Here is a 14885-nt window from a genome sequence, read left to right as displayed (position 1 = left end):
CTTCAGAATAATATGACTCAAGTAAAAGTAAAAAAGTCATCCAAATAATTACTTGCGTAAGAGTAAAAAAGTGCTTGGTGAAAAAATTACTCAAGTACTGAGTAACTGTTGAGTAACGTCTGATTTATTTTTTAACACAAGCATTCAATCAGACAGACAAAAATACAAAATAATCATCTTTAGGCAAATTATAGTTCATCCAATCAATTAAATAAATTTAAATAAATTAATTACAAAATATCTTAAATTAAAATAATCCAGGTAAATTCAAGTACTAAAAAAAAAAAATCAATAAAATAATAAATAAAAAATAAATAAGCACAAGTAACTTAAATTTCCAAACCTTGATACTTTTTTTACCAGGCTCTGCAGGCAGAACTAGAACAAGGTTATGTAGCTGCTGTTTCGCACTTTTACTAAGGTAAACATGCTTTCAATATGAGGCCAGGGGTGTTCCTCCTCGTCTGTGTCTGCATTGCCAACGGTTGATTCTGACATTTTTGTTTTGCTACAACTGTAAAGCTAACCCGTCCCGCTGCTGAGATTGAGTATGGTCACATGACGAGATTGCACAACTACGTTTGATTGGTGAAACACAGTCATGTGATAGAGCCTTTAGCGGAAGTCTCTCTCTCTGTCAAAATAAAACATTAAAATGAGGCGTGCGCGGGGGGGGAGGGATAAAAACAATGACGCATAGAATACCAAAGAGGTAAAAAGAAAAGTAACAAGCTCATTGTAGCCTAATGTAGCAGAGTAAGAGTACAGTTTCTTCTTCACAAATCTACTCAAGTAAAAGTAAAAAGTATAGTGATTTAAAACTACTCCTAGAAGTATAATTAGTATTAGTATAATAAGTAAATGTAACTCGTTACTACCCATCTCTGCCAATGACAGCACCTACGGGTGGCCAGAGCAGGTCATCCTACCCGAGAGTATTAACTTGCAGTGGTGAGTTACATAGTAATGAACCTCAGGGAAGCATGGTAAGCTGTGTCAACCATATGAAGCTGACTTTTTCTGGATAAATAAAAGTCATAGAAATATTAAATTATGACCGCCTATGGGGTATAATTTAGGGCAGAGAAGGTGAGGGATGGAAAGAGAGGGAGAAGCCATGGAGAAAGGGTGACTGTGTGAGGGACATGGCTGTACAGCAAGAGCAAAGACAGCTTGCAGGTTTTACAGTGTCCTTGCTGTGAAAATATCTCTCTGGAAATGGCGTTCACTAAACTACCTTATTTGTACAGAGACATGTCCACCAATTAATCCCTTATTGAAAGATCAAACTGTTGAAACTATTACACATTGTGACGTCGGGCCTCAGCTGGTCTCTGATGTGATGAGTAAACATGTCACTGTGATCGAGTGCTTCAGAGATGCTGAAACTAATCCAATGTGATGAACCCCGCCCCTCCCACCCCGTCCTCCCCTTGACCTTTTCACCACATGAGCACACTCCTTTGTTGTCGAATGTTAATGTACTGTAGATCTGCAGCTTACATTAAAGCCACTGTCTTTGTGTCTTTCAGTCATGGTGACGATATGATTGTAACGCCCTTTGCACAGGTGAGCGCTTGTGCCAATGTTTTTCTTATTTTATGTATTGTCTTCATATTTTTACAAACTGATGTATGATTCAGTTCTAATCTATCATGTTCCCTTCAGGTTCTTGCCAGCTTGAGAACTGTACGAAACAACTTTGGTGCATTAACTAATCTACAGCAAGACCGAGCATCCAATAAGTAAGTCGCCAGCTTTGCTGTGTTTTTTTTGTTTGTTTTTTTCAAATAGAAATTAAATCTGTCATAGTGGGAGGAGAGACTGTATTACAGACAACAATGGTCAACATGCCAGCATATCACAATATTTGTGATACGCACTTCATGACTAAGAAGTTTTACTATACACACTAATAAGTGTCCGGTGCTCTCTCACAGTCTGGCTTTGCTCACCCCCTGCTGTTCTTATTGAGTACTACAACAACAGTAGCAATAGTCTGTAAAGGTAACCTCTGCTACAGTGCTCCCTCCATGTGTAGAAATGAGTGGGTTGTAAATAAAATATTTCGAGGTAAACTAATGATTGTATTGTTTTCCGAAGGAAATGTCAGTGTGTGTTTGTTTGCCCCATGACAGGAGATCACCAATGTGTAACCCACCACCCATCACCAAGACCACCTTCACAGGTACGTGTACAGCCAGAGCAGCATGGTGGTGGTGTGTGTGTGTGTGTGTGTGTGTGTGTGTGTGTGTGTGTGTGTGTGTGTGTGTGTGTGTGTGTGTGTGTGTGTGTGTGTGATTAGATGTGTGCTCTGGGAATCAGGAATAGATTTAGCTATAGAAAAAGAAAACCTAATTACTATTGTTGGCATTAGCGGTAACACTTTGCTTGAAGTCCCCCTATTCAGCATTTATAAGCAGTATATTAACATTCAATAAATGGTTCATAACATACTATAATGTAGGTGTAAGCAGATACAAGTGTTAAAAGGTGCCCTGCCATACAAAAGCGTTTTTACTTGCATTTTTTAAAATATGTTAGGTGTGTTTGTGTTATGTTGTGAATGTGAAAAAATGATCACATGTTGCCTGAGCTCATTACTATTCGTGAGCTCGTCCAGTTGGGCTGGGTAAAGGATTCTGACAGCCAGGCTCTCATTGGCTAGCTGTTAGCCAATCAGATTCAAACAGCTTAGCTTGTTGAACATTAATGAGAACTGGCAGAAATCGAGCCGAGTCTTCCTGTAGGCTTTCTATACCACGCTAGAATGGCTTGAAACAAGGTAACCAAGGCATTTTTCCCACAAATGTTAGAGTCCATGGTAGAACTTCAAACATTACCACAAAGTAATGAAATACGTGTGGCAGGGCACCGTTAATAATGTATTTGTCAACAATTGTAATATAATACGTCATCATAGGAAACTCTATAATTGACAAACACTTACAAATGGTCATATAGCTGTTCACAACAACATGGTGTGTTATAAACCATTTATTATATGTTTATATGCTGCTTGTACAGTTAATGCTAAATAAGGGGACTTAAAGCAAAGTGATACTATATTAAAAGTAGTAGTACTCTTTTATTTAATTCTGGAGGCTAAATAGATTCAATAAAGGGTGCTGGAGTTGTTAGTGATGTTTTTGTCTATTGTAAGATATCAGCCTTTTGTGGATATCATTTGTTTGTATAGCCAAGATGCTGTTAAAGTTTCAGTCAATTTCTGAAAAGCATGTAAACAGGTAGAGAGGTTTGTTCACTGCTTTTTTGTGGTATTTTGCAAGTTGACATCCATTGTAACCCTGTGTCAGACAGACAGACAGTTTGTGAACCCTGGCTATATATTCCACGAGGCAGTTTTTATAGTGGATGTTAACTTTGCATCAGTGAAGCTCCAGATCCTTAGCCTAGGAATCTAGACGCACCCTAGCGGCAGTAAATGTAATTTGCTGCCAGGGTCAGTCTAGCAACTCTCCGTTGGCTTGCGAGCTGGAAAAACCAAATTCTGGTCAGGCCAATCACATCATGTATAGAGTCAGTTGGCGGGCTAAATTTAAGGACGGCAGAATTGCGAAGGTTCCGTGTAAATTCCCTGCTACTTGAAAACAAAGAAGATGGCTGCTGCTGCTGGCGAACAGCAGACTTTCAAATCTGCTTTGGCCGCGACTCTGGAAGACTTGGAGTTAAGCACTGAAGTCATTCTTAAAAAAGGAAGATGTGTTTGGAGTTTTGCCGACCGGATACGGCAAAAGTTTAATCTATCAACTAGCGTTGCTCTGGTTGGCTATGAGTGCAGAGGGAATTTGATAGACAACCATTTATCCCGCCCCTTGGAATGGGGAGTTCCCAGACCCAACATCTTGATGTGGGTCTGGCATGTCAGGCTACCAGATCCCCACATTCTTAATCGACTTACTTTCTTAGAGATACTGTAAGCTAAAGAAAGTGTTTAGTTTTGGTTTATACAATACAGATGTCAGTTCGGTGCCATGAGGTTGCCATGTTTTAGTATTTCATACATGGACTTATCAATACTTCAATAATGGATTGTCAGGCCATATATAGTCTTACCTGACTTGAATAGTCTGATGTGCTGTAACCAATAGATGGACAGCATCTTTCTGGCCTACTTTTTGAGTTTTTGTTGTGAGAAGGACATGGCACAGACCGTCTTAGATGGCTAGAATAGACTTGTCCTTGACAGTCACTTTGCTTTCTAGCAGTATCAATGGCTGTAATCCAGCTGCTGTTTGCAGGGGAAACCATATAACCTCCATCATTAATAAATAATTTCACTTTGTTTTGTTTAGTAAAATTATCTCTAAGGCATGTGCGCAGACACCCATAGAATCACATAAGCACACACAGTCGTGCATATTGATAAGAGGGGTAAAAACATTTATTGTATCACTATTGTTATTTTTTAAGTGTAAAAGTGCTTTCTTCTTCCACGTTTGAGGGAGATCAGTCTAAACATTTCTCCCAAGAATCGCATTCCTGATACATAACCTGCTTATATATGAGGAACTAGTGACATTTGCTATATTTAGAACACAATCATACTGGTGCACAGCCATTATGGGCCCTGCCATAAACTGGTGACAGCTGTGAGTCATGAGCATGCTTGTTTGAGTATTGACTACTTGTAATACTAATGATTTCAAGAATGATTACATTGACGCTTCTTTGCTCTATTTCTACTTTCCTATCTATGCTCATCGCACTGCCATTGACTTACTGTTCAGATAAAGAAGATATTTCAGAATCATCTAAGATTTCTTTTTAATTACCAGTAGTTATGTGACCTTTTATCTATTGTGGATGAGAATATATGCTGGTTAAAGCTAAAGAGAGAAACATTGATTCATAATCATTCATGCATGAGATTGTGGACAATATTCTTTTACCACTCCATAAACTCAGTTCAAAATGGTATTGTAGTTTTTCAAACTTTTGTTTTGTATTCTGGATATAAAGTTTATATAATGAGTGAGGCAACTACTCTAAATTACTCTACCTTTCCATCTCTCCTTGACATTGCATCTTGTACTTTATATGGAAACAACTTGGGCTTGAGGTGCTTGGATAGATAAATAGGATATTTTATTTAAATGGACCAGGCCTCTTAAAATGTATTAGAGTATTTAAAGAGATGGAAATTCCTTTATCTTTCCATATGGGGTAGAGTGGAGGTACTAAAGATGAATAATTTACCAATACTGTCCTTTGGCTTTTTTCCATACCATTCAAATTACCCACAACATTGGTATAAGGACATCAATGCTCCATGTGGAGGGAAAAATAACATTTTTATTAAACAACATAAGAGGATGAGGAATAAATCATAGTGAAACTAAACATCATTAAATAGGATCATTTAAAAAAGTATACTGGCAAATGACACGTGTGGTACAGTGCATTCTATTGGAATCCATTACAGGTTTATTTTGTAATTGGTACATGATACTGTCTTTCTTAAAATGTTACCAAAGCTGCTGTTCATCCAAGCATCTGGGCTGATGCACGATCAAATTACAACATATATGAATTATCTACCAATTGATATCACATCAGTATTATTTCTTAGTAGTTCAACCTCCCCTCTCCTCTTGTCCCTGCATATTTCTCTCCTTCTTCCCATTCCTCCTCCTCATCTCTCATATTCTCCCTTTCACAGTCCAACTTCACTGTCGAGCTGTTCCGGTACATAGTTTGGCTGCAGCCCTGCGTCTGTGCAGCAGAGTGGCCTCTCCAAGCGCCGGTGTCTGATGTCGCACTAAGCATGAGAAGAATGTCATTGACGTCAGTGCAGTTGCTGTCAGAAAGAGTAGCACCCCAGCCACCGACACCACACCAGAGAAAGAGAGAGAGAGATACTGAAAGAAAGAGGAGAGAGACAGAAAGGAGACAAAAGAGGGAGGAGGAAGGATGTTCATAGATCAGTAGAGGGAAACGAGGAGTGTGGGAGAGGAAGGGGACTAATGGCAGGAGGGAGGGAGAGATTTGTCAAAGACAATGAAGCAGGAGAGGGGGGATATTCTTGATAATAGGAGGTGACAAAAGAAATGGTCAGTGGTCATGCTTATATACACTAATAATAATAATAGTCATGCATTGAAACAAAAATGTGGTGCATGTTTCCAAACCGTACAATACAATATTATAATTCATCACTCCAAATTGTGATAGCCCCTTGAAATATTCAGGAGCTGAAAACTCTACACATGCAACCCAGAGCTTTAAACTTTGCATCATTTACTTTTAGGATGGATTGTCCCAGAATGAACGATAAGTGAAAAAGCAGCATTTTTATCATTTAAGCCTAATTAAAGACAGCACAGTATTTTTCCAAAGGCTTTAATGGGGTCAAAATGCTAACTGAATTGTTAAGCTGATATGGCTTCATTTGATTAAATGTGGTCCTCGTGTATTTTAATCTTCCACTGTTTTCTTTGTCTGGTTAATTTAATTACAGCTAAACGTGGACCCCCCCTCAGATCCCAGATCACATAGCATTAAAAGCCTGTGCTTCCCCAAATTAGTTAAGGCATCAATATTAATTGGCTTCTGATGAGGTGACATTTTCTTTTAACAAAGGCTGACTTTGAGAGAGGCATGTCTTCAATTTCAAATGAAAAGAAACTGAAGTAGATGTAGGGATTGTGACGTCAACGCTCTAACACTTTACCATATCATCAGCCATCCATTTGTTTACCCTCTCTATTTTTGGTGTATTTGTATACTGAACATATATTAGCATGCAAGCACACACAGTATAGGGAGCTCCCAGCTCTGGCTCTACTCCTTTATTACTCCAGTCCACATTTTGTCACTCTCTCTTCCCCATCCACAGTGCAGTCCTCTCAGGCTTTAGGTACAGCTTGGGGAGAGCAGCACGTTTGGCTACCAGGGACGCCGGAGCAACAGAAGCCCACCCTCTATACACACACCATCTATAGGAAACACTATCCAGCACACACACACACACAGCACCGGATTATACCCTTTGCTTCCCGGATACCATGGATGTTTTCATTGGTAGAGAGGGGAGACAAAATCATGATGTGTTATGGTTAGCATTTCGTCTGATGTGTATGTATGCATGTGTGTGTCTGTTACCGTCCGTGTGTGTTTGAGGTGTCATGTATTTGTTAACCATGTCAGCATGCTGTGAACAATCTGGTGTTTGTTCCTTGCTGGACAGTATTGACATGGATCTTGACTGGTTCTGAGTCTCAAACGGGATCCTCTTTTCCACCGTCCCTGTCTTCCCTCCATCTCTCCTATGGCAGACATGGGCCTGCTAAGCAGACTGCTGTTCATCCTGCTACATGACTGGAATTACATCTCTCTAAAGAATGATAGTGTAAACCTTACACACCTAGATCACTGACTGTGATATGTGTGCTGTGTCTGGGAGATAGTGAATGAGTCTGTCTATGTGAGATTACTGAGAAATTGCTGTTGCTCCTTTTGCACTGTGGGTTACCTCTGTATTCTCTTCTGTGATTTTCTTACTGTTAACATTCATTTGGACACCCAGAATTGACTCAGGGTGGCAGTTAACCATCCATCACCTGCAAGCGTACTTCCTGGGATTGTATCTGACTTACTCTTAAAAGGAAGAATCCGGATTTGAACTGTAGGACTGCACTGGAGGTTTCTTTTCTCCAAGGGAATCAGTGAGCTTTGCTTCAGCTGACCTGTGACTGCTGATCTGTGGGTTAGGATACAGGACTACTCCCAGGCCCGCACAGCTGGCTCACCTGTCCAGTATGAAGAGTCACCCATGTGTCTACTCGGGGTATCCCAGCTTAGCTGTATGTGGGGTGGGAGACCCCGGGCCTGGACCGTCCACAAGCCCTCTGAAGCGGGCCCTTACTGACCCCTTGCCCTCCTGTCTTGCCCCTGCAGAGGAGGCCTACCAGAAACTGGCCACTGAGACCCTGGAGGAGCTGGACTGGTGTCTGGACCAGCTGGAGACGCTGCAGACAAGACACTCTGTCAGCGAGATGGCCTCCAACAAGGTAAGAAAAACAAAAAGTTGACATCAACTTTTTTAATTCTAGAGGCCAACATGATAACATCTGTTGGACTCATTGGTATACCCTTTGTTTTGTTTTTGTCAGACTTATATTGCCCAATGTTATAAATGTACTTCCTGTGTTTCTTATTGAAACAGAGTCAGAGGCTGCTACCCAGGATTCACTGTGGTGTGTTTTTTGTAGCTGATGAGAACAGGATGTATATGTATAAATTGATTGGATTTTTATTATTATTGTGTCGTGCATAAATATTACACCCAGCCCAAACAGGCTTTCAAGACACCATTATTTAGAAAAAGAGACCAGAAACCAGAGTGGCAACATAAATTACAAATAAACAATTTAACCATCCTGCAGTATGTATATAAAAACAGTACTATCCTCATGGGTTAACTTAAGGGAGAGTGCCTGTGAATACACCATTTAAGCAGACGTTTTAATCAACCCACTGCTACAGCTGCATTTCCATACATAAAGAAATATAAAATGACAAAGAAATGTACTATATACTGTATGGTCATTCAGCAGTAGTGGAATGGTGTTTATTGTTTAATGATAGGCCAAGCTGATGTGTAGCACAAATTTATGAAAATTACCAGGAGCAGATAGAGCCAATACATTACAGGTCGTTGATTTGATTAATTTGAATGGGTGTAGTATAATTTTATAGACATTACCTCCTCTGTGTGTGAACTGCTCCCTTGTCGTCAAGCCCCTCTCTCTGTTTATTTGTTATAAGTTTTTATCAACCCATAGCAGTTACTGTTGGAGCCTGAGGGGCTCACTTCTTCTACAATCTTTATTTGGTTGTATATATGATGTGATTTGATGCCTCTTTCAGTACTCAGCCATCAAAGCACACATTAGATAGTTTGTGTTATATGCAGACAGGGAGTTGTGCTGTGAGCATGCCCAGTCACCTCCTGTGTGTGTGTGTGTGTGTGTGTGTGTGTGTGTGTGTGTGTGTGTGTGTGTGTGTGTGTGTGTGTGTGTGTGTGTGTGTGTGTGTGTGTGTGTGTGTGTGTGTGTGTGTGTGTGTGTGTGTGTGTGTGTGTGTGTGTGTGTGTGTGTGTGGAGGGAGGCTGCTGTGCTGCTATGAATGCTGATTAGCTCTGGTGATGTCACACACTGTGATGTCACACGAGGGGGAATGGACCAAGAAGAGAATCGGGGAGGATGGACAGACAAAGGACTTACACAAACGTACACAGTCACCGCTGATATTACCGCGGTCACATGCATGACCGAGACATCACCTTATTTCAAAGTGAAAAGATTAAAAGAAAGACAAAATCATGCACTGCCTCACTATTGCTCACCAGGACAGCTATCTCTGGTTGTCATGGCAACAGCCACAGACCCAACCAGTCTGCTATCTCACTCCAGCAAAACACACACACACACACACACACACACACACACACACACACACACACACACACACACACACACACACACACACACACACATCATAGGTAAATACAGTCACTACATCTCACACACATACTGTACTTTGTGTCTGTATCCTGCAGACTTTCATAAATCATTACTCATCATAAGCCTTAATTTATCAATCAAGAAATGTCTGAGATGCACACAATGCAATACTGAAATTTTGAAATAGCTTCTCAAAATTGGCATCCCGTGTTGCAGCCTTGGTAATGTAAATGTCTAGCTATTCAGAGTGACATCCGCAATAACTAAAACCAGTGTCTAGGTGGACACCTGCAGTGTTTTGCCTGGATCCTCTCCACTGGCCACCACACATACTGTACAACTTGGCTAAAACCTTAAAGGTCCCATGGCATGAAAATTTCACTTTATGAGGTTCTTAAACATTAATATGAGTTCCCCCAGCCTGCCTATGGTCCCCAATTGGCTTGAAATGTTGATAGGTGTAAACCGAGCCCTGGGTATCCTGCTCTGCCTTTGAGAAAATGAAAGCTCAGATGAGCTGTTCTGGAATCTTGCTTGTTATGACCCGCCCAGAGAATTTGGCCAACCCATGAGAGAGAGACATCATGGCTTTCAAATGAGAAAAGTGGCAGTTGGTCAAGGCCACACCCCCACTCTCCACCTTGCCTCCCCCTCTCTCCTCCTCAATAGCTAAAGACACAGAAATGGCACATTCTGAGGAAAGCTCATTGTGGGACTGGCTCTAGTGGCTGTAATTCTGCACCAAGGCTGAATTTCGGGAAAGAGACTTCAGATACAGTATTAGGGGACCACTGAGGTCTATATAAAAGCATCCAAAGAGCACCATGTCATCGGACCTTTAAAGCTTGATATGCCTGAGTGTGTCTGTTGCAACGTTTTAAATAGATTTGTTTCTCCCTCTTGTTGGCACAAACTAGGGCTGTCAATCGATTAAAATTTTTAATCGTGATTAATCGCATGATTGTGCATAGCTAACTGGCGATTAATCGCAAATTAATTGTAAATTTTCTATCTGTTCTAAATGTACTTTTAAAGAGATATTTTCAAGTTTTTTAATGTTGTTATTAACGTGGGAGCGGACAAATATTCTTGCTTTATGCAAATGTTTATTATTATTGCAACAATCCAAAACAATGACAAATAATGTCTAGAATATTCTCAGAATAACCTCAAAGGCTATTGAGGTTAAACAAATATGCTGAAAGCATAATATGGTAAACTCAAGCCTATCAAGCAACAACACATGGGCATATTGACCTGAACCTAACATTACTTGGTAATACTAACGTGTGGGATTTCCACCTTTTCTGGTCTATATATCCCTGTCTCTGCTGAATTATTTTTTATCCATGGTGGGGATCAGCAGCAGCAGTTGGTAGATTTGTTTAGCCGCCAATAGGTGACTGTGAGCCGGCCACAGGCACTGCCAGGTGACGATCCTTTCAGGGGCCATGGAAGTGGAGTTAGTTTAGTCGAGAAAAAGTAAGCATCATGTAGTGACAACAGTTAAGTTTAGACACCAAAACGACTAGTTAAGTTTAGGAAAAAGATTGTGGTTTGGATTAAAACACTCCTGAGTGTTTCCCTTTGTGAAAGTATATTGCTTTCGCCGGTAAGTGAACTCCGCTCCATGGCTTGAAAGCACTATGTTATATGTTGACACCACGTTATGCCATTTCATTTTCCATTGAAGTTCATAAATAAGTGTTTTGGCATGCCTGGCCAAGTGGCACTATCCATGGTATTGTATTTAATTATTGCATGTTTTGTTTTGTTGTGTATGAAAACAACTAAACATTGCTGGCAATGTTGTAATTTGCACTCATGCACACAGCCCGCACTTGTGGAGATCCCATTTAGGCAATCTGCTTTTTTTAGGTTGAAAAGAGATATGAGCAGCTCATGATTGGTATTAATATGACAGTGCTGTTCTGATGCCATACAGTGATGATATCAGACAGGATGAGTTTTTATTCAGCAAAGGCTCTTTATACAGTAGTTGATTTGTGCTCAGGTTTTGTTGATGCATTTTAGTTTTAAGTGTACTTCACTACGTCCTGCTATGTCCTCAAAAGTTAGATCTACTTCAGCCAGGAGACGTCTCTGAATTGTGTCATCATTCTGTTAGTAACTCGTTAGTTTTACAAGTGCAGGTTGAAGTTGTTCTTCAGTAACTGAACAAGTTGCTGGTTGGTTTTGTCTTTTGCACTTTCTGAATTGAGAGATGATAGAATGGCTCTTTGCCTATCTCCATTCCCAGTATGATCTATTTATCTTGGCATCTTTATATTATTATTAGTTTTTTTGTTTTTACAAAAGTCTTATCACTAGTCTACATCCACAATGTTCCACTTCCGGGATTGCTCCGTTGCCGACGGAAATTCCGCCAGATTTCACTCAATTAGGCTGGCTATCCATTTAGGGCTGCAACTAACGATTATTTTAATAATCGATTAATCTGTAGATTATTTTTTCGATTAATCGATGAATCGGATAAAAAAAACAAAAAAGCATTAATTTACATCAACTCAATACATACATACTTGTTGTTTTAGTTAATAGTTGTGTACAGGTAAGTAACCCAAATAGCAGATACAGACAAGACACAGAGACAGACAGACAGACAGACAGACAGACACGCAGACACACACACACACACACACATTAAATTATTACCATCATTGTAGCAAATGCAAGTTACGTTCATTTATACACCACACACTAATATATTTGTCAACAATAACTGATATGGGACAAAGCACATAATATATACATGACAGATTGAAAATGAATGGGCCATAAAGGCGAGTGAATAAAACCGTGACTTTAGTCTTGCAAACTATACCACCCCTGCTTTACTACTGTTATTAACGAGCTAACGCTAGCTTGTCATGCTAGTAAGCTGGATAACGAGTAAACGGCAGCATTAGAAGAGCTACTGGAGGGACGTTACGTTCCTCACTTCAGAACGGAACAGAAGTAGGATAGTGTAGTGACTTCACCCTGCTGTTGAACTCTCTTCCTCCTCATCAAGGACTCCAACATGTTTACGTTTTAGGTGCTGACTCATCACCGTGGTGCGCCCGTGCCATGCCGTGTTGTTTATTAATTGATTTATTTACTGTGAAATGCTCCCACACCTTGGATGACTTAGGTCGTACTGATTTCTCTGCCTCCGCCGTGTGTTTTAGAACAACGTTACGGGTCTCTCCGGTTTCTCTCCGTATTTCCTCTACCCCCACTCTGCACTTTTTTCTTTTCTTTCGCTCCGCGCTGCTCCTCTCTGCGCTGCTCCTCTCTGCGCTGCTCCTCTCTGCGCTGCTCCTCTCTGCGCTCAACTCAAAAAATATTTATCTCCGCGACTGAGTGGCGTAATAGTTGCGCGACACAACGAATCGATAATGAAATTCGTTGCCAACTTTTTTAGTAATCGAATTTTATCGATTTTATGGATTCGTTGTTGCAGCCCTATATCCATTGCCATTATCCATTATCCATTTTTGTGTTAGCAATTTAAACTCCGGTCGATTTATGAGGACTATGGTTAACTGCTCCTCAGATCTCTGCAGGGTAAATCCAGACAGCTAGCTAGACTATCTGTCCAATCTATTTTCTATTCTACATAACGACTAAATCAACCTTTGACCTTACACGTTCCAGCCAAACAATTTACTTCCCAAGGCTATTTTGCAGAGGCACCGTTGCTCCGTGCAGCGCATAGCGCCGCCCAAGCCGATTGTGGTTGGTTTAAAGAAATGCCAATAATGGTCGGGTTGGGTCAGTTGTAGAGCAGGCGCACATATACTGAGAGGTTTATGCCTCGACGCAGAGGTCCAGGGTTCGAATCCGACCTGTGACAAATTTCCTGCATGTCTTTCCCCCAAAAAATTATCTAAAAAAAAGAAAAGAAATGCCAATAAACCAGAGCACGTTTTTCTCCCATCCCAGAATGCTGTGTGGACTAGCCAGACCCTCCTCCGCAGCGCTGTGGAAGAAGGTCTGGCAATGCGAGACTATCTTACCACTTACCATAACCGTTTAGCTTCCTACATACTGTATAGATTTCCTTCTCAACATTTTGTTAAGGTAAATGATAAATGGATGATCAGTGGTACATTGATTGAAAACAGGAGTGGCAATTAGAGTGTTCCTATTCTCCTGTATTCAGTAGAGAGTTGTTAGCCACCAGAATAAATGTGGAATGTGAGAAAAGAAACAAATGCAACCGAGATCTGGAGGTGTCGTGGGCTATATATAGCTAGGAGTGGAGAATTTTGGTCACTCCGCCGAGGAACAAATTACACACAAGTCACAGCTGCGCTTACTGTGACACTTTCCAATTTCTACCCAATAGTTCTACCCACACCTTGGCTAAGCTGTCAATATCGGTGTGTATTTGTGTGACGGAGAGAAAGTTTTTGTGGATAGGACTCAGAGGGTTGTGTGTGTGTGTGTGTGTGTGTGTGTGTGTGTGTGTGTGTGTGTGTGTGTGTGTGTGTTTTTGTGTGTGTGTGTGTGTGTGTGTGTGTGTGTGTGTGTGTGTGTGTGTGTTTTGTGTGTGTGTGTGTGGGCTGTGTGTGTGTGTGTGTGTGTGTGTGTGTGTGTGTGTGTGTGTGTGTGTGTGTGTGTGTGGGCCTGTGCGCTTGGCCGCAGGACTCAGAACAATCAAAGCTGCTAGATCTCAGTTAGACTGTTGTCTCATCTGCTCCAGCGTAGCTGTAAATTACTCACAGTGCCAGGCTGGCTATAGAAGTGGGGTGTAAAGTAAGCAGAGATAGGTTTGGTCCCTTTTCAATCCATGTAGCCACTGGAACATCACAGACACATGCATGTACTGTATATGGTAATGGACTGCATTTATATAGTGCCTTTCTACCTTACCGGACAAAGCGCTGAGCCACAGCCGCCCCTATGCAGTCACAAACAAAACACCACGAGAAAGAAAGAAGAAACATCCTATTTAGATTTGTGATTCAAGATTAACCGTTAAACAATCACATATTCCCTGTATAGAATCAAAACTTTTCTATATCATAAACCATTTTTTTAATTTTTCCATCAACTTTTATACCTGAACTTATTTCTGTATGAAGGCTATAATATTATTTTTATATTATACAATATTTTTATAATAATGTATCTAAGGACAATGTCACAATGTAAAAAGAGGTCGCTCATAACGATAAAGCTACAGAGAATTATTCCCAAAATCCGCTGCTCAGTTCGGCTTTACAGAGCTTTATAGCGAGTTTTAGCTTATTGTTTAGCTGTCCGGCCTCCAACTTTACTGTTTAAGTTCACTCTCACCATTCTCACAGCATTATTGTCAGACGAAGCAGACCCTTGCAATGATTCTTTTAACGCTTGATTTTTGTTCGTCGACTTGATATTTTGTGG

General features: G+C 40.6%; 1 protein-coding gene across 6 annotated transcripts in view; it reads left to right on the top strand.

Moving 5' to 3' along the window:
• Positions 1 to 14885, top strand: part of pde4d (phosphodiesterase 4D, cAMP-specific) — a 221847-nt gene that overhangs the window by 195086 nt on the left and 11876 nt on the right. For all 6 annotated transcript variants that reach the window (XM_039802615.1, XM_039802614.1, XM_039802617.1 and 3 more), the window contains 4 exons: positions 1533 to 1569; positions 1669 to 1745; positions 2139 to 2188; positions 7921 to 8033. In XM_039802615.1, the coding sequence (XP_039658549.1) occupies positions 1533 to 1569; positions 1669 to 1745; positions 2139 to 2188; positions 7921 to 8033 (277 nt within the window). The remainder of the gene's footprint in view (positions 1 to 1532; positions 1570 to 1668; positions 1746 to 2138; positions 2189 to 7920; positions 8034 to 14885) is intronic.

Source organism: Perca fluviatilis, chromosome 6, assembly GCF_010015445.1.
Source record: "Perca fluviatilis chromosome 6, GENO_Pfluv_1.0, whole genome shotgun sequence".
NCBI lineage: Eukaryota > Metazoa > Chordata > Actinopteri > Perciformes > Percidae > Perca > Perca fluviatilis.
The sequence above is the reverse complement of the archived record's forward strand: the minus strand, read 5'-3'. Positions and strand labels throughout refer to the sequence as shown.